Here is a 21,008-nt window from a genome sequence, read left to right on the forward strand (position 1 = left end):
TCATTATATCAGCTAATCTGCAGATTACAGCATGTTGAGTCCACACGAGCCACTAAACTGCAGGGGGAACCACGACGACGCTCCCGCCTGTGGGATTTGTCCCATAATCTGAAGCCCAGAATCCCACCCATCATCATTCTCACATCTGGACCGTGCAGGATTTACGGTTGTAATCCTTCACTTTAGAAACAATTTTATTATACCTCACCAGGCTTTTAATTATGAAAATGCAGCTTTGGTGTGGAAGTAATTACAGATCTTTGTCCTATTAGCCTCTGCTAAGTGATTAATCAGGTTGGAACATATTTTACTTTTCCTCAAGTTTGTGCGACGTGGAACACTTTTGGTAGACACTTAAATAATGTGACTCATATAAGCACGTCTTTCTAAGAATGATGTTCACATTGTACATGCAGCCGGGAAGAGAAGGAAAGGGCAAAAGGATTAATACCACTTGCTGTGGCAGATGTCACAAAACATGCTGTAAAAAATGTCCGATTAACACAAAAGGGGCACTTTGACAAATCCCGATTATGGGAGCACTTTCCTTTATTAAACTCGACCCCAGTCGTGCACTCATCGTGAGGGTGGATTAAAAACTGGTAGACACCATTGTCTGTACGAACAATCCCCATATAAACCGCCCCCTTCTCAGTGCCAGCTTATGGCCCGCCTGTAACAATTCCCAATCTTCATCATCATCATCTCAATCGGGATGCAATGGCTGGATTTAGGACACTTCCAGTCCGGGGTAAAAAAAAAAAGAACAGAGAACTAGAGCGTGTTTACAAGTTGGGCGGCATATGGAACGAGCGCGACATCTGGCCTCCGACCCCTGCACACCCTGACCTTCACAATGACACATGGCAACATCTGCAATGCCTCTCAGATGTGTTTGAAGACAGTTGCAAGGAGAGGCTTACATGCAGTACGAGGTTTGAAAAGTTCCAGGACTTGCTGTCGACTGTAAAGGTTACAACCAATCAGCTTTAGAAAATGTGAAATTTTGGGGGTTGACTTCTGTTTCAAAGTCATTTAAAAAAGCAAAGTAAAGTAGCTTAATTTACTGACAGTGAAATCAATTTTGAATGCTTAGAAGACCTTAATAAAAGGTAATCATTTAGAACGATAGTGTTCTAGGTGACCAACGTGCGTGCGGTCAGCTGCTCTCTGGCATGAATCGAATGCACAAAGGCGCGGCATATGCTAAAGGATCAAATATCGTTATCCTCTTGAAAGTTGTGTTGTTTCTGAAATTGAATGAGCATAAGGTCCCGCTTTTTCTCGCCACCGTGTAAACTGCTCACGTCAATAATTGTATCAGTCGTAAGAAGCTTACTGTAATTACAATATTGTCCTGTCCTCAAATACGGACGCACTCATCAAATTAAACGGAATTCGTTCAAAGAGAAACCATGGAGGGATTAACGTGTAAGTCTCCTACATTTAATATTTACAGCGCAACCGCGCAATTAATCAGACAATGTGTTTTGTCTAATGCATGCGGCTATCGTCAACGCGCGTACACGACCAAAAAAAAAGTGACCTAAATAGCATCCAGAGCTTGCTAGCTGCTGTCTTATTGTATTTTTCAAGGACATATTCTGGTTTGCTTATCATTTGGGTTTTTGTGTATATAAACTTAATCAACACATCTTCTTTACATGCCATTTTAAACCTGGAAGTAGTAGTACAGAGTGTACCACCTTTGCATGTATTGACTGTTTATATTTTATGCACTTTTCTAAGTCCAGTACATTAACCACTGCACGCCCGTCGCTATGTTATTTCAATGAAGTGGACAAACGTTTATGTTCGAAAGTGGCATTTCAAAGAGGCGTTCAATGCCACTGACAGAAAATCGGACAAACGAGTACTCTCCCAAAACTGAGGGAAGATGCGACTTCAGCTCAGGAAGGGGTTAAAACGAACTGGAGGAGGCTCAGCAGCAGCTGCGGCGGTAAACTCGCTAGCATGGGTGGAGTGAGATGTTGACATGAAAAGCCGCAAATTAGCCGTGAAGAAATTTCCGGGGGAGGCTGCGTGAAAAAGAGAAGCCGCAAAAAGGGCGTCTAAAAGTAGCCGCAGCGTCCAAAGTGTCTTAAATTCGACGTAAACTGCAGCTAATATGAATGATGTGAGCGAGGAGTCTCTGCTGGATTACTTCTACGACACTGCGGGCAGCTCAGGCAAAGTGAGAAATGCAGACATACTGAAGACTTTTAAGCCTTTTATTGGCCACAGTGACGTGCAGTTGCGTGGTAAGTAGCATCATGATCTCGTTAACTTAGCAAAACATAACTAGCACGACAGAGTTCATATTCTGTATGTGTTGTCATGCGTATTTTAATGTTGCAAAGAGTTTTTTTCTGTTGTGTTCCCCTCGCTCTATGATAAGTATTTTACGTAAGATAAATAAATATAAACCTGAAAGAAAATTGAATAAGGATGCTGCCATTTCCTCCCCCATGTAGGGGACTTGAACCCCACCATGCTAAACTACACGTGACATCCTGACGTCATCTCCTGCATGAGCCAAATCATAACTGTCAGTCGTGGTAAAAGATGCTTGTGTTAACTAACCTGCTGTTGAAAGTAGTTCTGATCCCTCTCCTTCATCTGGAAACTATGATGTGTTAGCCAAAAATAAGATGTTACTTGATTTATATTGTTTCCATGAGAGACAAAACTGCAGCCATTACATTTATGATAATGGACAAGTTGATTCCAAAAGAGACTAGTGACATAAATTCCTGGATCACAAGTGTCCCTGCAAATTGACCTTTTGCCGTTCTGCACGCATAAAATTTAGCAATACACAAAATAACTCGTCTTTTGGAATGGCCATTTTGGAATTGCTGTTTTTTTTATCTTCGTCTGAGGCCGAAAGGCAAATATGTCAATCTTGCCAAACAAATTCTGATCCAGGGTGACCTTGAACTGCTGCCACATGTGGTCCAGATGTGACGTCAGCGCCATCTGACGTGGCCATCCGGTGATTAGAGAAGTGCTTCCCACCATGTTTGCCCGAACATGTGGTTGAGTCTCCTCGTGTTGTAAAATTGATGATCGTATTTTAATCACAATTAAGTCTGCACGCATGACGGGATTTAGTCTTCTAACAAGAGTGTGAATGGGGGATTTTTTAATAGATATGAAAAGTGGACCACGTTGGCAAATGAAGAAGCGGGGTGGATGGGAATTGATTTTTTTGGTCAATGGGTAACTGGACCTTGTAACTTGCTGTCGTAAGCATCTAATATCTGTGTGAAGCACATGTGAGCTGTCGCTTCCTGTTGTTGTCGGTGTGGATCACCACCAGTGCGTATCACCACCAGTGTGTATCCTTTGTGTCCGCACCGGGAAGAGGAAACTTCTCAATAGTCCACGTAGGAATGTACGCAAATACACAGCCAGCCAATAGTCCAATATTGGCGTACTGACTTGCCAGATGTTTGTTCATTTGAAAATAGCCTTTTGGGAGGACAACATGGCTGCAGTGCCCGAGCTAGCTATCCGTTAAATAAACAAGGATGGCGGCCTTGTAAACACATTCAGCAGTATTTATTTTTCCCATCAAATACAGTATCACGAAAACATTGGAGGGAATAGTTAAAAAGCTAACTTTAGTGGGCCGGTCTGATCTATGAAACTCCATGGCTGAAACTAGCCCTGTTAATCTATCATTAGTAGAATGTCTGTCTTGATCAATGCTTTATTTGGTATATTAGTTTTTATTTGTTTTGATTTTTAATGCTAGACATGCTAGACCTTCACGCCATGCTTATATGATGTGATTATATAACATTGTGGGTTGATGGTGCACTAAATATAGCCAGAATGTGAACTTGTTTTCATGTCCTTGCAGCTAAATACAGAGAGGAATTCAAGCTCATTATTGACAGAATTGCTGTGGTCAAGTCTGAAAATGTGAGTACATATACATTGTTGTAATCAAGTTTTGTTTTTGTTTTTTGTTTTTTTTAGTCTTGAGTTTTATACAACTTGATTTGCCTTTGACTTTTGTTTTTACCTCTGTAGGTACTAGAGGTGTTTTTTATAGTAAAATGTACTGTTATTATGACTACAGCTGTGCTAATGCTAGACTATGGCACATTATAATTTGCTTAAAAATACAGGAGTAATGGCAAAGCAAAGTTTCAAATCTGCTTCACGAACCAGTTGTTTTTTGTTTTGTTTTTTTACTCTTCTCAATGGCACTCTCTCTGAAAGCACACTGACTTGCCATGTCTTCGAGTGCCATCCAGAGAAGTCGACAAATATAACAACTGGTTCATGAAGCAAATTTGAAGCTTCATTTTTCCTACCAATAAAATTTGGGTCACATTGACAGTGTAGGACTAGAACTACAAGGAAGCCCTGTACTATGTTGCATTGGTAGTGCAAAACTGCACTTCTTCTTTGTACTATTCTAACCCCTCTCACATAGCTATGTGAACATATAACATTGCCTTTGTTTTTTTTACTATTGCAGGGAGATAAGTACCTTTTCCTCAAGAAGAAATACAGACAGCTGCTGCTAGCACGAGACAAAGACAAAACTCACGGGTCCGATGCGGACGGGCATAGACTTTCGAGTCCCTCCACGGTGCCAGCGACAGCACAGAGGGAGGCAACAGAAAGGGAATGTCGGGATGAGCTGATTACCTACGGCGAGCCAGACAGTGCTGCAGAGGTGAAATGAAAAAAAAATTCTCTTTCTCTAAAGAAAAGCTGTCATTCTCTGTTTCTCTTGGTGTTTATCTGTGTTGAATTTGTCTGATATTGCAAATTTAGTTTAAAATAACGCAGGTCTGATAACAGATTTCATTATGTCAGCGCTTGTTGGGTTGGACGCAGCAGTCTCCAATTTTTATACTTGGGAAGAACCCGGAAACATTCTACTATCCTTTCTTTTATTCCTTTACCAAGCCGCTTAACCTTGACTGTTAAATGCTAGCAGTACCAGTATCACCCGCCAGGTGACGCCAGATTAATTGGGTTCTACATCATTTGAAGCAGCAGAGACCAGACTCATTGAGTGCGAGGGAGGCACAGGGGGGCACAATCTCCATTTAAATTAAGATCCCCTGTTATTATGCTAAGCAGTAACATGTTGGGACTCATTAGGAAGATAATAATCATTTGTGCCTATTAAGAGCAATTCACACACATTCACATTAAAGACATACAGTGTGCAACTCTTTTTGGAGGTTCATGCTTGTGTATGTGATCAGATTGTCTTTTTTCGTTAAACACATTAGTCAGAGCATTGTGCACTCTTGAGGACGAGGGTTTACTATTGGTCATCCAAAACAACAAGTCAAATCAGGTCAAAATGTTTCAAAATAAGCATTTTTCTTTTCTGCGTACAGCAAACAATTGACCAGAATTAATTTTAACTTCTGCATGTGGGTCACTTTTTTTTTTTTTTTTTTCCTTTTTTGCGCTTCAGGTGTGTTGTTTTCGCTAAGTGGATTGTTATTCATTACCTTTCATGTGTAAAACGTCTTTCTCGCTGTCTTGTTAGCTCTCTCCGTCTGACACCCTTTGGTTAGCAGCAGGATGACTTCGAATCAGCCTTACACAACTCTGTGTGTGTGTGTGTGTGTGTGTGTGTGCGTGTGTGTGCGGTTATGGCTGACTGCGTCATACTTTTAGTTATTTTTGCCTTTTGTCCATCTTTCAGTGGGAATCTGAGCAAGACGAGGAGTCGACGGGTAGTATGGGATCTGCTGCAGTCGCAGTAAGTCTATTGTAACAACCTTTTCTACTTTTTACAGTAGAAGCTGACAGATTGTCAAACTAGCAAAATAAAACTGTTGTCTCAAATGTGACACTGTAATTGTTACAGCTATCTGAGCTGTGTTTTCTTTGTGAGGCTGTTTTAAGTGCATGGACAAATGAGTAGCAAAATGAAAATATTTGAGGGGAGAAAACAAATCTGTGTAAGACCCCATTCTCTTTCCATGTCAGCTGGACCCTTTAGAAAAAGAGTGGATCTACTTTGCGGCTGGTGCTCGAGTTCCTGACCTCTCTCATCTGCTTCGACAAGACCCATCACTTGCCAACAAGAAGGTAGCATCATTATCTAGTTTAGTTTGTTATACTGGACATATGACAGCAGTAGACAAATTTACTAAAGTTAAAGAATTTAGAATAGCTAGTTACCAGCAAGTCTGTGCAGGTCAAACCTGGGTTATTATTATTATTACCTGGGTTGTTATTATTTAAAATTACTGTTCAAAGTTGTTATGCTTGCTAATTCATTGTTCAACACTACAAACAGTACCAATCAGTTGACTGCGAATCAAGTAGGCTTTGTTCACACCCACAACTGTACCTGCCTGCATGGGTCTGCGAAAATGCCTTTACTTGGTCTACCATACCAATGTGCAGATGTAGATGACACCTCATGCCAGATTAGCACTGGGTGTGTTCAAAGCTGTTTAGATAGGTAGTGGTCAAAGCTAGTTACGGAGCCAGCTAATATGTGCCTTAGTGAATTTCAGATTAGCACCAAAAACATTTCCCAACAAAAAGAAATTGAAGTTTTTTTTGGCAAAATAAAGTAGACAAAGAAATGGAATAAATTGAACCAGAAGTACTTGTAGTCATGGTAATAAATGGCCACCAGGGAGTTTGCTGGTTTAGTTTGTGTTCAAATCTACTTTCTCTTCCAAGTCAATTTGCTAACTGATGTTCATTTGTTTAGCTCACAAGCTGAATTATATATCTTGTTAAAAAACAAATCATAGTCCTTTAAATTGAATGTGACTTGAGTTGATTAGAGATAAAAAAGATCATTGGTTTTTAAATCAGAAAAATGACGCTTAAGAATTTATGCATGATATGATGTTACCATAAGGGGAATTTCAGTTGGGACAGGACAATATGAATGGAACAGTGTAAATAAAAAAAATATTTAAAAAATGTCTCATCAAGTCTTTAACATGCTTTTTTATGTTTTGTGTCTAAACCAGGACTTCACATCAGTGAGTATTTGATCCATTTCCTCTTGCATGTACTTACAGTCAGGGATACCCATAAGCAGTCCTTCAAAAATTTCTTTTCCCCTGGTTAAGATGCTTTATGATGTGAACACATGAATGTCTCTTGTTGTTGACTGTTTTAATGTGTTAAATAGGGAAACCTGAAAAGTCGGTGAAAGGTTTAAACTGTATGTTGATGATTATAATTCTTTTTCTGTCTGTTTTCTTTTTCCCATGCCCTCGATTATCACCGTATTCATCAGGGGGTGAGTTTCTTTGCTCCTAAACTATTTACACTGTTCAAGTTCTTTTATTTTTTTTATTTGAGATACAAGCGGGCGCACGATGCTTGCCTGCCCTCAGACCTGCGTTCCGCTTGTGTAACTTTCATGCAGTCATTCTGAGATTTTGTCCCCCTCTTAATGGAATTCCGAGAAGGCCGTGTTAAAACATCCAGATCATGCATTTCAAAGGTCCACTATCAAAAGGATTATGAAAGATAGCTTTTTAGCTCCTGTGCCCCCCTTGACAACCCAAATCCTTTTATTTGTCTCCCTGTGCGCTTAAGAGATTTGAGCTCATGTTTGTTGTCCCTCCCCAGTGTCACAGTTCTCACACTGTCTTGCAGTCACTGCGGACCACCTTCTAAGCCACCGCTGTCCCCACCCGGACAAGATAGCACGGCCGCCATTGAAGTGCACGGCAATGAGAGGGGGGGTCATGGATTAAGGAGAGTCTTAATTCCCCACAAAGACTTCACCTACTTAAAGATAATCTGAAAGTAATAGAGCAGGCTGGGATTAATTGTAGAACAATGCCGCTTGTGTCCCTGGGAAGGTGCTAAATCGCTTTTGGTGCGCTTTGATGTTCCCTTTTAACTTCCTGGTTAGTGGAGAGGAAGATGGTTTTTCCACAGATGGCGTCCACGCTTACCTTACCCCGAGTCAAAAGCGGTCGGTCACATGACTCATGAGAACCAGCTCAAAATGTCGGTTTTCACCGGGATTGGTGAAGGGATTACTCTCAGGGAGAATTAAGAGTTTCCTGTTTCTGACCAAATATTGATTTGAGGATTGTGTGAGTTTAAGGTTGCGAGTGAACATGTGTGAAAGCACCCTCACGTTATGTGTTTGTGTCTCTGCTCCCATTATGACGTGGACCTCGCACCCTGCTGGGACCTGCTCTTCCTCTCGGGCCACACAGTTTGTAAGTACATTTTCTGCCCATCACTCCTCTTCATCTTCCTCCTTCACTGAGCCTATTTAGTAGGAGTGGCGGGGTAGTGGCATCCCTCATGTTTTCAAGTAGACAGAGGGTGGGTGTGGGTATTTCAGGAACCCAAGATGCAGGAAATGGAGAAGCTGTATCCTGTTCAGGCTCGTCACTCACTCTTTCCCACTAGGAGTCTTCTGACAAACGGAGCTTTGGCCAATCAGTCTTGTGTTGTGACAGCGGGCTGACAATAGAGATGGAGAGACTAGATCCAAACTAAATTTATGGTGTTCTGTCTCCTGTACACCTCCTAGCCCATTACCATTGTTGTTTTAAAAAAAATATAGCACTTGGGAGGGCAAAAACCTGGGATGGCAGGACTTGTTTGTGACCTTGTCAAGGTCGTTATGTATGTATGTTTGTTTTACCAAAACATTTTATTTTATTTACAAAGCATGACTTTAGGTTATGTGTAAAATAGTGACCTCCAGGTCAATTCCTTCCACAACTTGCATTGCTCACCTAACCCCTGTACAAATGAAAATGTGCTTTGTTTTGAATACAGCTCCATATAATGACCTTATCAAGAAATTTCCTGTATATATTGAGGGATAACAGGTTATATTGTCAATTTATGTTTAATAAATACTCAAACCAATGCTGCTTCTGCATAACTGCTATAAATGATCGGAATGCATATAGGTAAAAACAATTGGTAAACATCGGCCAGTCGGCTGATTTTTTTTTTAGCCGATGTTTGAAAGGACGTAATCGTCTCACTCAATTGGCCAGCCGATTAATTGCTCAGGCCCTAGACATTGCTGCTTTTTGGTATTTAACAACTTTCAAGAATCCAGCAATGACAAGGTGGCCTAGACACATGAAGAGTTGGATGACCTCAGCTTTACATAAAATATTAAGAAAATTTTACCCCCCACCCCCCTTATTAGTTTTTCTGTAACGTTATAAAAAACTGTTCTGGACAGGTGAACAAAAGTATCCTGCAGTAACTGTTTAAGTAGCTTTAGTAGCATTCCCATGGCACACGTTCAAAGAACTTGTAGCCACCCTGAAAGAGAATACTGTCATAGAAAAACATCACGTTGGCCCAAGACAACTTGACCCAATGAACTCTTTCTAAGACCTTCCATACAGTCCCCCATCCAGCAGGCTTTATTCCCATCTGAGGTTATTTACACTTGTCCAAAAATAATAAGTCATTTTGATGTGGCTTGTGTTTGATTTTCCGTGTTAAGGGTCCGATTCCGACAGGATGGTTGTGGTTATTTAGCTGACACCTGTTGATGGCCCATAATTACACACTCTAAAGAGTGATGGAAAAACATGGGAGATCACAGTGCGACAGGTGGACGTGTGTTTTTTTTTCCCTGCTACATACTTGCGTCTATTATTTTCACATTGCATGCCGACCTGTGGGCGTATCTTTGCAAAGCGTCGTTATTGCGCTTTGACGTGCGCTGACAGTTGTGTCTGGGTGGGGCTCCCCTTTGCGGGTCACACTAACATCATCAATCTTGCCTGTGGTGACAGGCATCCCCCCCCCCCACCAGCGTGCGCACCGCGCTGTGTTATTTTGTAATTAGGCTCCGTTAGATGGCAGGAAACCATCCCTCCATTCATCCCCTACCCTCTTGAGTGCAGCTGGTCTCACTGGCAGCGAGTAAAAAAGTCCGATGACAATTTTGTAGCCAAGCCACATCCATCTTGGCGTGTAACGTTTCTTAACATCATGACTGAGAGGTGCCTCAGATAAATGAGGAGGCCTATGTGTGCTTGATTTCTGAACTGCGGTCATGTAGAAATAGAGAAGAGCATAAAATTGGTTCTTGTAAATAAGAGTTAGATATGAGTTGAGGAACGTTTTGCTGTTTTCCACAGACTGCTCTGCATTGGGCTGCCAAACACGGCAACGAGGACATGGCAACTCTGATCGCAAATGCCGGCGCTGATGTCAACACCAAATCGGTGAGTTTATTTCCTCTCTGCAGCCAGCGAGAAGTAAAAAAAGAAATGCATCAATGCTTTTTTTTTTCTTTCTTTAAATACTTGTTGTACATTAGGGATAATAATCAAAAGATTATCATGTGGAATCTTTTTATTCATTGTTTAAATTCATCTCGTCCATCTCTGTTTTGCAGCATGTGAGTATCCTGCCATGTGGCACAGAGCATAAGTCCGCCAACAAGCCAGCATCTCCTGCCGTAGCTCTCCTATGCAATCTTAGCGAAGATCCAGCTGTGCAAATGCACGATGGGAGCGCAGGCACTCGGCTAATAAATCATCACATCATGTCACGTTAATAGTCTCCTATAACAGGGCGTCTGTGTCCCGGCATGCACCGCTCTGAAACAACGCAATTTTCAACAAATTACCTGGCAATTATGTTTTTATCATTATTTTGTGTTTCCACAAGCTTTTCTAATTTCTATTTTCTTTCCTTGCTGTTTGCGTTGGCCACCCTGGGCGCTGGGAAACTCCAGGGGGTAGGTACTCCAAAACACCCCCTCCCCGTTACGGTCACACCAACACAGGAATGTCATCACTGTTCCCTCTACTCATCCACATTATCTCCTCTTCCTCAGGGTTATACACCTTTACACATCGCGGCGCTGCATGGACATCGGAACATTCTTGATCTGCTCGTAGGGACTTATGGTAAAAATAAAAAAGACTTCCAGACACGGCCCAAAATTAAAACAGGGTGCTTCATCAGCTTAGATGCACCAGTTGATGGAAGAAATGTGCCTTGCAAAAAAGCACCTGGACAGAAGGACTCGGGCCCTCCAGAACCAAACTCAGTTTTTCTCTATCATGTCACGTTTTTGAGCTATTCATGACCGTTTTCTTAAATGAACAGCAAAAAAAAAAAAACGTGACATGAAACAACTTATGAAATGGAACAGACTGCAATTTTGGAATCAGCAGAGTTAGCTACAGAATTTAATTTCCCAAAATCTTTGCCCAGGATTATTTCTCTATCTACCTTATTTCATCCACAATGTTTGATAATATTCATATCTGCAAAATATTCCCATCAGGTGCTAAGGAGAATTTGAGGGATTACAGTGGCCGTCTTGCTTTGCATTATCTCAATCCGAAAGAAGCAGAAGGTCCAGAGGAGGACTGCGAGCTGCGTGAGTGCCCTTTACTTTCATACTTGTTAAGTCTGTCAAGTAGCAAGTTTACGACTCTAAGCGTTTGTTGTCTTTCACAGCAGCCGAATTCCAAGTGTCCCAGGCCAGAGAGCGTAACAAGAACAGGAAGTTGGTGTCACTCTTCCAGTCCAAGAAGAAGTGGGGCTCTGCCGAGGACCTGGAACCCATCGAGGAAGAGAGAACGACGACGCATCAGCTGGCCGTTCCCGCTTTCAGACCCAGGAAGTTTTCACGCTGAGGGACAATGGACACTCAGGACTGTTCTGCAAGTTGAATTCAGTTTTTACAATCTGCTTAATTGTGAATGCGGCTTTTGCACTTTGCTTAATTGCTGCATTGGTTTTGAACCATCAATTATCTGTGGACACCAACATCCTCCATACAGCTTCTATCTGTAGTATCTATTATTATTTTGTGACTACATCAGTATTTACACTTGAATGGATATTGCCTTACGCTACATATAGAACCAGCTAGCCTTGGAGCTCCGGGTCATTTTAAAGTTATCGAATTCTCTTGTGTTTATGTTTACACTTTCATCCCTTAAACCAAAAAATAGCTTTTATTGTGAAAAGCTAATTAACTGCCTAAAAAGTGAATGCTTTATTGCTGTAGTTTGAACTAACTGCAGATTTGATCCAAAACAACCACTACGTACTGGCTCATACCTGCACAGTTAGCGCTCAATCTTGTTTGCTGGAAAGCTCTTAGATTTTATGCCATGTTAAACTTTTTTATGCACTTAGATGAGATGAGAGCAAACATAATTGGCTTGAAAGGGAGCTGTGTGCAGTGACTTTTTTCTACCACCCCCCAACCATTGTTTTCATACTGCTAACTTGTAAATTTTAGGTGATTAGCACATTGCCTTCGGGTTTTAATACCTAGGTTAAGAAGATCATCTAAAAATTGTGACCTGTTAAACGACTACTGGGACATTTACAGCATGAGTAGGGGGGAGGGGGGTGGGGTTACACATTCTAAAAACTAACCAAAAGTCTGCAAAGTTTGATGTCAGATGATGGCTCAAGGTGTCACTTGGCTGCCATTTGGAGTTCAGACGATGTGAATTTGTATGGTAATTAACGTTTTCATGCTGGCATCGGATAATTAAGTGCCTTAATTAAGTTTAGCGCTAGTTTTTACTTGTCGATGCCATTTGCAGTGTTACTGTGCCAATTTATATTTCAAAGGGAATTCTGTTTTTTTTTTTTTTTACTGTTGAAAGGCGATACTTGCAATTTGTAACTCAGTTACTTGTACCAACCGTGACTGTTGTTTAAACAATATAAATACATTGTTTATATGTATTGAACTATTTTCTACTAAATTCACCTCCTAGTGTCTTTAAAATTGTATTAGCTGCAGTGGGCTACGCACGGACACATGCACGAAAGTTTTACCTCATACTCAAGAGGATGCTGACAAGGCAGTGACGCAAAGAAGGCATGGTGGGGTGAGATAGATCACCTAAATTTATAAAATGCTTCTCAGATGAAAATAATTGCTGGTTAGAAACAGGATCAGAGTTGTTAGTGAAAACGAGTTTTCATGTAAATGGCCCCCCGAGTAACACCGCCTCCGACGTTTCTTCAACTACCTGACTTTTTTGGTCACAGATGGAGTAAATATGGACGCTGCTAACTCTCCATACAACTTCAGATTTTAATTCCTGATTAGCTGAAAAGGGCACCACTTCCTCGCGGGATCTCGGGATATCGGACGACACCAAAGGGGGGAAGAGGGCAAGTGTTTTTGTGCCTCATTTTTGAAGCGGGGATGTTGGCGGGATAAGAGGGAGTTTCTGTAATAGATACTTATCTTACTGCCCTCAAGCCCCTCAAACAAAGTCCCCCTCTGAAGAGATTATAACCCAGGGAGGCACATTAACTCTAATCCCATGCTTTGAGGCCTCGCACCCCCGTACCTCCCTCTGCCCCATTTATTCCATCCCTTCTGTTGTTTGAGGAGAGGGGGGGCCCACCTTGTTTCTGGTGCTTGTAAGAGCGAGGCCTGTGGCTACGTGACGCCTGTGTGTGCGGGTGGGGGGAGTATTGGAGTGACTGCTGCTGTTTCTATAGCCCGCTGACTCTAGTGAAAAGCACCGAGGGCTGCATACTGCTGTGTAACCGATTCCTCTCTGAAGAGATTAGGCGCTACATTGTCGCTTCGGTTGCTCATTTCCATGAGAGCGCAGCCTCCCGCCGGCGCTCCGCTCGCCTTTGTTATTTCCACTCGGAAAACACAGGGCCCGATGTCCCGGGCTTCCTCGTTGTCTTTGTTTCACAAATAGGCCCCGAATGTAGATGTCATGTCACAGATGCCCATTAGTGGCTGGAGAGAACACATGTGCATGAACTTCAATTTGTTGTGTTTGTGCATCGCGTGGATTTGACAGGACCACTTTGAGATTTATTAATATTGCTGGGAGACATTATTTTTACCAACTGTGCTCCTCAATTATTGGCTGATAATCTCTGGTGAGATCATTTATGACGAAAAAACTAAAATTATTTTGTGGATAAAAAAGTGTCTCAAATGGGTCATGTTACTTTCAGAGTAAGTCAGCTTGATTATGCAACACTCTCAGAGAGACTTAAAAAAAAATCAACTTTTATTTCTATTGACCTTTTAATGTATGTTTTTGATAAGGCCGTGTACACTGATGTAAAACATGTAACGCAAACTCAAATTGCACCAAAATTTGTCAACACCGTTCTGTGACAAAATGAAAGTAAAGCATTATAAATGAATAATACGTGACATTATTTCAGTTGCTTGACTTCCGCGAAATACACGTAAGTTTGCCAAACTATGGTATGGGCCTGGCATGCGTATTACAGAGTTGTCAGTTGTTTCTAGTGGTGTGAATGGTGATAGTTTTGACATCTTTGCATGAAAGTCAAAATGTCGCCAGTTTGACCATTGGTACTCTTTTGAAAAATAATGTGAATGACTCCACCACCATGAAAGGGTCGAAACACCTGCCGCATTTCATTTTTGGTGCACTAGTAAAAACCCTCTTTTTCGTTTTGCACATTGACACATCGCTTTGCAGTCACACCATAAAGGACGTGCTTTACAAGAAGAATCCCGTCCGGTTATCAAATGATATTCCACTGGGGGCAGCACCACCTGGTTGCCTCCCGAACCAATGAATGGCGCCTGTCACTCACCCAGCGGAGGGCCGTCAATCAGCCCGCACCCTGGGGCGGGTCTGGTGGGGGGCGTACCTCGGTCCGGCCCCAAACAAAGACATCCTTACATTTGCAGGCGCTTTCAACGCCACGACTATTTTGAAAGAATGATAGAGTGGTACTGATAAGAGCAATGACAAAGGACAAAGAATGGAAGGGGGTCTTCTGGGAGGGGGTTAGATAGTATAGAAGTGGGAAGGCATGATAACATTCACACTTTGCTTCCATCTCCCCATTTGTGCTGCTCCCCCAGGGAAATCCCATTAGGCAACTCAATTGGATATTTGCCGTAAAGCATTTCATGTAAATGGCGGCAATAATCGCAACATTGATCTTTACATGCAATGACAATAACTTGTGTGTCTTGGGACTCGTGTCCTGCGTGTAAAAATAAACTAACAAGGTGGCAAAGGTGTCGACAACTCTTGCGGATTGTCGCTTTGGTCTCTTGTTGTCTTGCGCTCGCATGCCGACGAGCACTTGTAATTACACGTTTGGCGGCCACCTTGAACAGGCTTCACACCTCCAAACACGTCCCAGTGACACCATCATCTCAATATTTGACAGTATGGTGATAAGCGCCGTGTGCGTGAAAAAGGAGAAGCTCACACTCTGAGTGGCCTCCGAAGAATTAAAAATAATGGTATTACTAATACACAATAATACTTTTTTAAATGAGGTGGGCTTCTGAACTTGTTTCCTCTACTAAACTTCATTTTTGCATACTCACTGTTGACAAATCTTGATATTTTATTTTCCCCAATATTTTTCAGTATACTTGTACATTAAAAATAAAAAAAACTCCCCAAAATGAAATGTCGACTTAATGGTCAAATATGTTTGTGCAATTAGTGGGACTAACCAAATAAAATCATTTCTTTTTTAATATACAACTTTTGATCATTTGTATTTTTTGTTTACGTACCTATTTTGCCAATAACAACAAGATTTCAAGTGATACAACACTTTCCCATGTCTTAATTCCGGTCTTGGTCTTCCCAGGGACACTTCTTTTTTTTTTTTTTTTTTTTTTAATCCTTTGAGCTATCTTGTATGTTATCACATCAGGCTGGGAGAACAATCAAGATTCCATTTGGTCACTTCCCTCCCCCTGGTCCTCTACTATGGGCTCCCCCCGCTGTAAACGAGCAACATCCTAACAGCAAACAGCGCCGCTCTGACTCGTCGGAGCAGCACCGACACCTGCATCGGGGCCCAAAAAGAGGAAGAGGATGAAAAGAAGAGTCCGAGCATGGGACAAAGGCAGCTGCCCGGAGCTTGTTTGTCTTGAGATGTTTTCTCCTGATGCAGTTAGCCTCCCTGTCTTCTTCTTCTGCTACTCCACTTGGCTATTGTTGTCCCTGTACAAATTTGCTCGAGGGCTTTGTGGGCCAAGCCCAAATAAATCCCCCATTTTTTTTCACCCCAGGATCATACCAACAGCATCATATTTGTTCCTTGTGCTCCCATCCCAAATTGTTTTCTTTACCCTTAACATCCATGAACATTTCAAGTGACACATTTCCAATCTGGTTGTGTTTACATTCGGCTAGATTTACTCTTCCACAATTTATTTTCATGTCTGTATCTTGTTTCCCATTTACATATAATCACATATCCAATTTGCTTGTGTCAATTCGAAAACGGCACAAAATCAACTTAAAGGCTGCACCATCCGGAAATTTTGTTAAAAAAAAGTAAACCTATATAACTGTGGTGTTGAATATGATGCAGTAGAAATTTTGGACTCACTTTTGTGCTGGTGTTTGGTGCACCGCTGAAACCAATGCATAAAGTTAGTCTCGAACTCCGTTAAAAGTTAAATACGACAATGTTTGAATGTGAATAGGAACAAAGATGAAATTTTCTTCTTTCTTTTTGAAAAAATGTGAGATGTGATGGGCTCATACATCGAAGGACTTTGCTACATTTATTGTGACCTTGGTTATCCCTCTCTTCTGCTAAAAACAAAACAAAAATAGAAGTAGTCAGTAATTTTTCTGCATCAGCAGGAAGTGAAAAGACAAAGGTATACTCTGGGAAAACTTCCTCCAAGATGTGGGAGCTGTTGATCCTCAAGGTTTTTGAGGTCTGCAATGTAGTGCACGTTGCTTTCTTAAAGCTGCTTTGCAACACTGTTCAAGTTGGAATTGTGCAACATGACTTGACAAGACGATGACTTGAGTTCAAGGACTCATAATAGTCGTTATTGTTATTAACTATATGCTATTGTCTCGCCCCTCCTGTAGGTCCCTACCCTTTTTATTCCCTGTAAAGCGTCTATGGGTCATTGAAAAGAGCTATATAAATTAAATTAATTATAATATTATTCATGAATTGAGTAACTCTCCAGTTATGTTACGTTAAATCGACAATTTTCAAGTTTTAAAAATTAATGGGGAGAAAAAAAAATCATGCTTGTTTTCACAATTACTAATATTTTGACATTTTACTGGTTAATTCAAAACAATTCTAATTATTTAATTGGATTATTTAATTATTAGAAGTTACTAACTCTCCTGTTTCAAATCAAATACACCCACTACACTCTTTTCGATAAATTCATATTTTACTTAAACAAATTAAAATTACTTATCTATTATATATGTTTTATATGTTGTATATATTTGTTTAAAAAAAAAGTGTTGCAGCTCTTGTGTACTGTGTTGCATTAGTAAGGCTCAACCATGGGACTATATTTGGGGTTAATCTCAGTCATACAATTAAATCAAGTGTGTGAGTTCACATTGCAGCAAGTTGGCTACATGAGATACGTCAACGTTTGTGCGTGGATGTTCTTTTTCAGAAGTGCAAACTTGCAACAACATGCATTAGCATCTGTTATCTGACAATTATCATATACATTAGTCTACACCTGTTTCCCCTAAACTGCTTTCATTAGGACAACAATAGCCGAGCAGCAACAAGTCAAAAGGAACACTTTGTTTACTCTACAAATAATTACAATACGCAACAACACGTATGTGCACCATTCATACATTTCAATTATGTCATGTCATGCATGTGAAAAGTGCTGTGCTGCATCATTTAGTAACATGCAGCGATATGACCCCCACCCACTAGCATTTTTTTTTTCTTTCGTGACTCGTGAGACGTGTCAAATTGTTAACAAAGCAATGCAACACTGCAACACAAAAAGTAACACAACCATCTCAAAGACTTCGCCTTTTATTATTTGCCATTTACTAAATACAAATGCGTTTTGTATGATGCTACAATTACATACGTCACTTTCTGTGATTTTTACGCATAACATACCTTTCAAAGCGTATTAAAGGGACTGCGTTACCGTGGGGAAAATTCCATTAAATATAATTAAACACAAACAATTAAGTATAAATGTAAAATATAACTAGAATGGTGCCTATATTTTTTCCAAAGAGAGAGCAGGAGAGCGCTCTACTTAAACTTTTTTGACGCCACTAAAACTCACCCATCGATTTTGCAGATCGACGACTGCAGTATGCAAATCAAATTCAATAACATGTTGATGATTTTGTGCAAACTTAAAGGTTGAATTAGAGCGTTCAAACACTAAAAGGAACAGCAGTGCTTTGATGGGATTTAGTGAAAGCTTGACCTGTCAGTCAACAGTTGTGCCCCCCTTGTCTCTTCAACCCCCCCCCCCCCACCCCCCGGGCAGCTGGCGGGATAAAAGCCCACGCACGTCCCGCAGCAGCCCCACAACTCTTCTTCACCTCACCCTACAACACGCAGGGAAATATGCCAGCTTCGCCGCCCGACTTTGGTGCGTTCTTCGTGGACCGTAGCATGGGGATGATGGCCATGGGCCCCCTCAGCCCCGGCTATCTGGGGGCACAGCAACAGCACCTCAGCGTCCCTGTCTCCTACTCGGGACTACACGGATACAGCTTGATCCCCTTGGCAGCCCACCACCACCACAGACAAATCACGCACCTGGTGAGCAGTGTTGTACTTGGAATTTTCACATATCAGTAATTGACTACATTTCTGGACATTTTTACATTTACCCCGCTAAATTCTCCAAATAAAATGCATCCATTTACTCAAATACATGTTACTGCTTGCAAAAATTCATAATGAATGCCAGAATCAAACTGGGTGCTCAAAATCCTTTTATTAACCAAAATCTTTTGTTAATTTTATTTGGTATCAGAAAGTAACTTTTCATACCCAGCACGTGACAGACCATGACTTAAACACTCAATTGAAATGATAAAGGTTGACCTGTTAAGGTACTCAACTTGTATTTTTATTTAATATCTCATTCATGCATTAGCCTAAATATGTATACGTAAGAATGTGTCGATTATAAATTTGAAACATAAATAAATTAAATAAATTTGAGAATCAAATGAAAAGCTGTGAATTACTAAGCAATTACAAATTTGTTTTTCAAGAATCAAAAGTAGAAAATAAAACAATATATAAAAAAAGAAAAACTAGACTAGGTTGCAAAATTGTCCTTATTCCATTCTGTTGTATCTTATCTTGGTATAGCACAACGTATTAGCACCGCATTGTGATGCGCTTGTCCTCCCAAAGTGCCAACGTTGCAGAATACTTTGTTACAAATGCAGGAATACAACAATGTACTTTTGACGGTCAATACAAGAAAAAACACAAATTAAAATAGATACAAATCTAAACAGATATTTAACAATTTAGTCTATCAGGAATGCCTGCCTTTTAAAAATGCCCCCCCCCCACCAAAAAAGCAAATGCATTCCATAGAATGTATACTTTTGTAGTTTGACCCTGAACTTGCAGTTAGCTCGTAGAGGAAAGTTTAAAAAGCATAGAAAAATAAGGATCTATTAAAAATCATTGTAATAATAAAAAGGAATGAATGCTAAACTTTAGATTTCATGTTTGACTTCAAGTATGTGTACTTGAGACTCGCCCATTAAATAGTGAAATGGTCAAACTGGTGCTGTGGCCAAAGTATTCCTAACTTTCCACAGAGCTGTACTGAGGAGGTTTTGGGGTCAAAGTTGACAAAACATGACTGTAGGTCTACGTTCATAATTGTCCACAGATATTACATGATGGAGGTTAAGCTTTCACTTTCCCTAAATGAAGCTCTTCAAGTCATTATGGCAAAGCACTGCTGTTGTCTAAATGAAGTTCCTCTCAACCCACTTTAACATACTGTGTTGTTACTTCCTTAGTACCAAGGTGGGGACAAAGCACTACTTTTATTTCTACTGTGATGCAATTTGTGTTGGCTTCTTGTTACTAACCGTGTGTCTCATTCCCAGGGCAATACCTTTGACCTGAAGACCGCCGTCTCCCCTTACTACCATGCGCTGCTGGCCCGCGGGGGCCCTTTCTTCCCGCCCTTCAGACCCAGCCCAGCAGAGGAGCCCGGGCGCGGGGTGGCCAAGGTGGCCACTCGTGAAAGCACGGGGGCGCTGAAGGCGTGGCTGGGCGAGCACTTGAAGAACCCGTACCCTACCAAGGGTGAAAAGGTCATGCTGGCCATCATCACCAAGATGAGCCTGACGCAGGTCTCCACCTGGTTCGCCAATGCGCGCCGCCGCCTCAAGAAGGAGAACCGTGTCAGCTGGGCCTCCTCCAGGTCCAAGTCAGATGAGGAAGAGAGTGAGGACGAAGAGGAAGAGGAGGAAGAGGCTCTGAGGAAGTGCGACACAAACGCTGTAGACGAGTCGGAGCGGCCGGGTGTCGAGAGTGTGCCGGAAACTGCGGCGGACGTGGGAGTGACATCACAAGATGGGGGCAAGGGCGCGCCTGTGGAGGCCCACCACACGCCCTCACCTGCGAAGAGCAAACAAGCAGACACTCCAAAGCCCAAAATCTGGTCACTAGCTGAGACCGCCACATCAGAGACGCTGAAGAAACCAGAGGAGCACGCATACCAGTCCGCGGGGAAAATGTGGGCCGAGTGGGCCTCCCGCAGCGCGTGCCTGTTGCCAGCCTGTTACACTGCCCACGAAATCCACTAATGACATCCCCTACCCTTCACAACCCTTAGACAATGTCCACTATTGATGCACTTTAACCTCTCAGACGAAAGGGATCGGAGCTCATCCCTGGAAATCTGTTTCCAGACCAAAGATGTTTTTAATGTAAATAAATGTAGATGTATTTTTCCAACAGACCTGTATATCATGTCTTTTTTGTCTGCTGAAAGAGGAATATTTTTACTTAAATAAAAAATCAGACCTGTTTTTTATTCAGATGCTTTATTTGGGGCACATTTAGATACATCAACACTGTGTGTATCAGGATTGAATTTAACATATAGTATTTCATATTTTATATTTCTTATTCAGGAGATTAAACTTTTTGTCTTTTGTCTCATCTAGGTATATTCTGTTGCAATGCTCCGTCGCTGAAGTTGAACATCTGACGCCCTCTGGTGGGCGAAGATTTATTTAGCTTAATTTAATGGAGTGGGGGGGCAA

General features: G+C 41.4%; 2 protein-coding genes across 2 annotated transcripts; both read left to right on the plus strand.

Annotated features, from left to right (window-relative positions):
* The first annotated feature begins 1,898 nt into the window (after positions 1 to 1,898).
* On the plus strand, positions 1,899 to 12,695 carry LOC133150086 (uncharacterized). Its single transcript, XM_061272384.1, has 12 exons — positions 1,899 to 2,261; positions 3,869 to 3,930; positions 4,496 to 4,696; positions 5,690 to 5,746; positions 5,977 to 6,078; positions 6,984 to 6,995; positions 7,256 to 7,390; positions 8,064 to 8,198; positions 10,104 to 10,190; positions 10,808 to 10,880; positions 11,264 to 11,359; positions 11,440 to 12,695. Exons 1-12 carry the CDS (start codon positions 2,129 to 2,131, stop codon positions 11,616 to 11,618), a joined length of 1,272 nt encoding a protein of 423 aa, XP_061128368.1. The 5' UTR covers positions 1,899 to 2,128; the 3' UTR covers positions 11,619 to 12,695.
* Positions 12,696 to 18,286: 5,591 nt separating this feature from the next.
* Positions 18,287 to 20,733, plus strand: irx7 (iroquois homeobox 7). The gene is made up of 2 exons (XM_061272459.1): positions 18,287 to 18,519; positions 19,842 to 20,733. Exons 1-2 carry the CDS (start codon positions 18,322 to 18,324, stop codon positions 20,544 to 20,546), a joined length of 903 nt encoding a protein of 300 aa, XP_061128443.1. The 5' UTR covers positions 18,287 to 18,321; the 3' UTR covers positions 20,547 to 20,733.
* Positions 20,734 to 21,008: the final 275 nt, after the last annotated feature.

Source organism: Syngnathus typhle, linkage group LG2, assembly GCF_033458585.1.
Source record: "Syngnathus typhle isolate RoL2023-S1 ecotype Sweden linkage group LG2, RoL_Styp_1.0, whole genome shotgun sequence".
In the NCBI taxonomy this organism is placed as follows: domain Eukaryota; kingdom Metazoa; phylum Chordata; class Actinopteri; order Syngnathiformes; family Syngnathidae; genus Syngnathus; species Syngnathus typhle.

What these genes read in the sequence shown, in the direction of transcription:
- LOC133150086 (XM_061272384.1), top strand. Translation starts at nt 2,129, where the DNA reads ATGAATGATGTGAGCGAGGAGTCTCTGCTGGATTACTTCTACGACACT. An exon ending in CAGTGACGTGCAGTTGCGTG is followed by an intron (nt 2,262 to 3,868) that starts GTAAGTAGCATC and finishes ATGTCCTTGCAG; the next exon opens with CTAAATACAGAGAGGAATTC. An exon ending in AGCCAGACAGTGCTGCAGAG is followed by an intron (nt 4,697 to 5,689) that starts GTGAAATGAAAA and finishes TCCATCTTTCAG; the next exon opens with TGGGAATCTGAGCAAGACGA.
- irx7 (XM_061272459.1), top strand. Translation starts at nt 18,322, where the DNA reads ATGCCAGCTTCGCCGCCCGACTTTGGTGCGTTCTTCGTGGACCGTAGC. An exon ending in ACAGACAAATCACGCACCTG is followed by an intron (nt 18,520 to 19,841) that starts GTGAGCAGTGTT and finishes TCTCATTCCCAG; the next exon opens with GGCAATACCTTTGACCTGAA.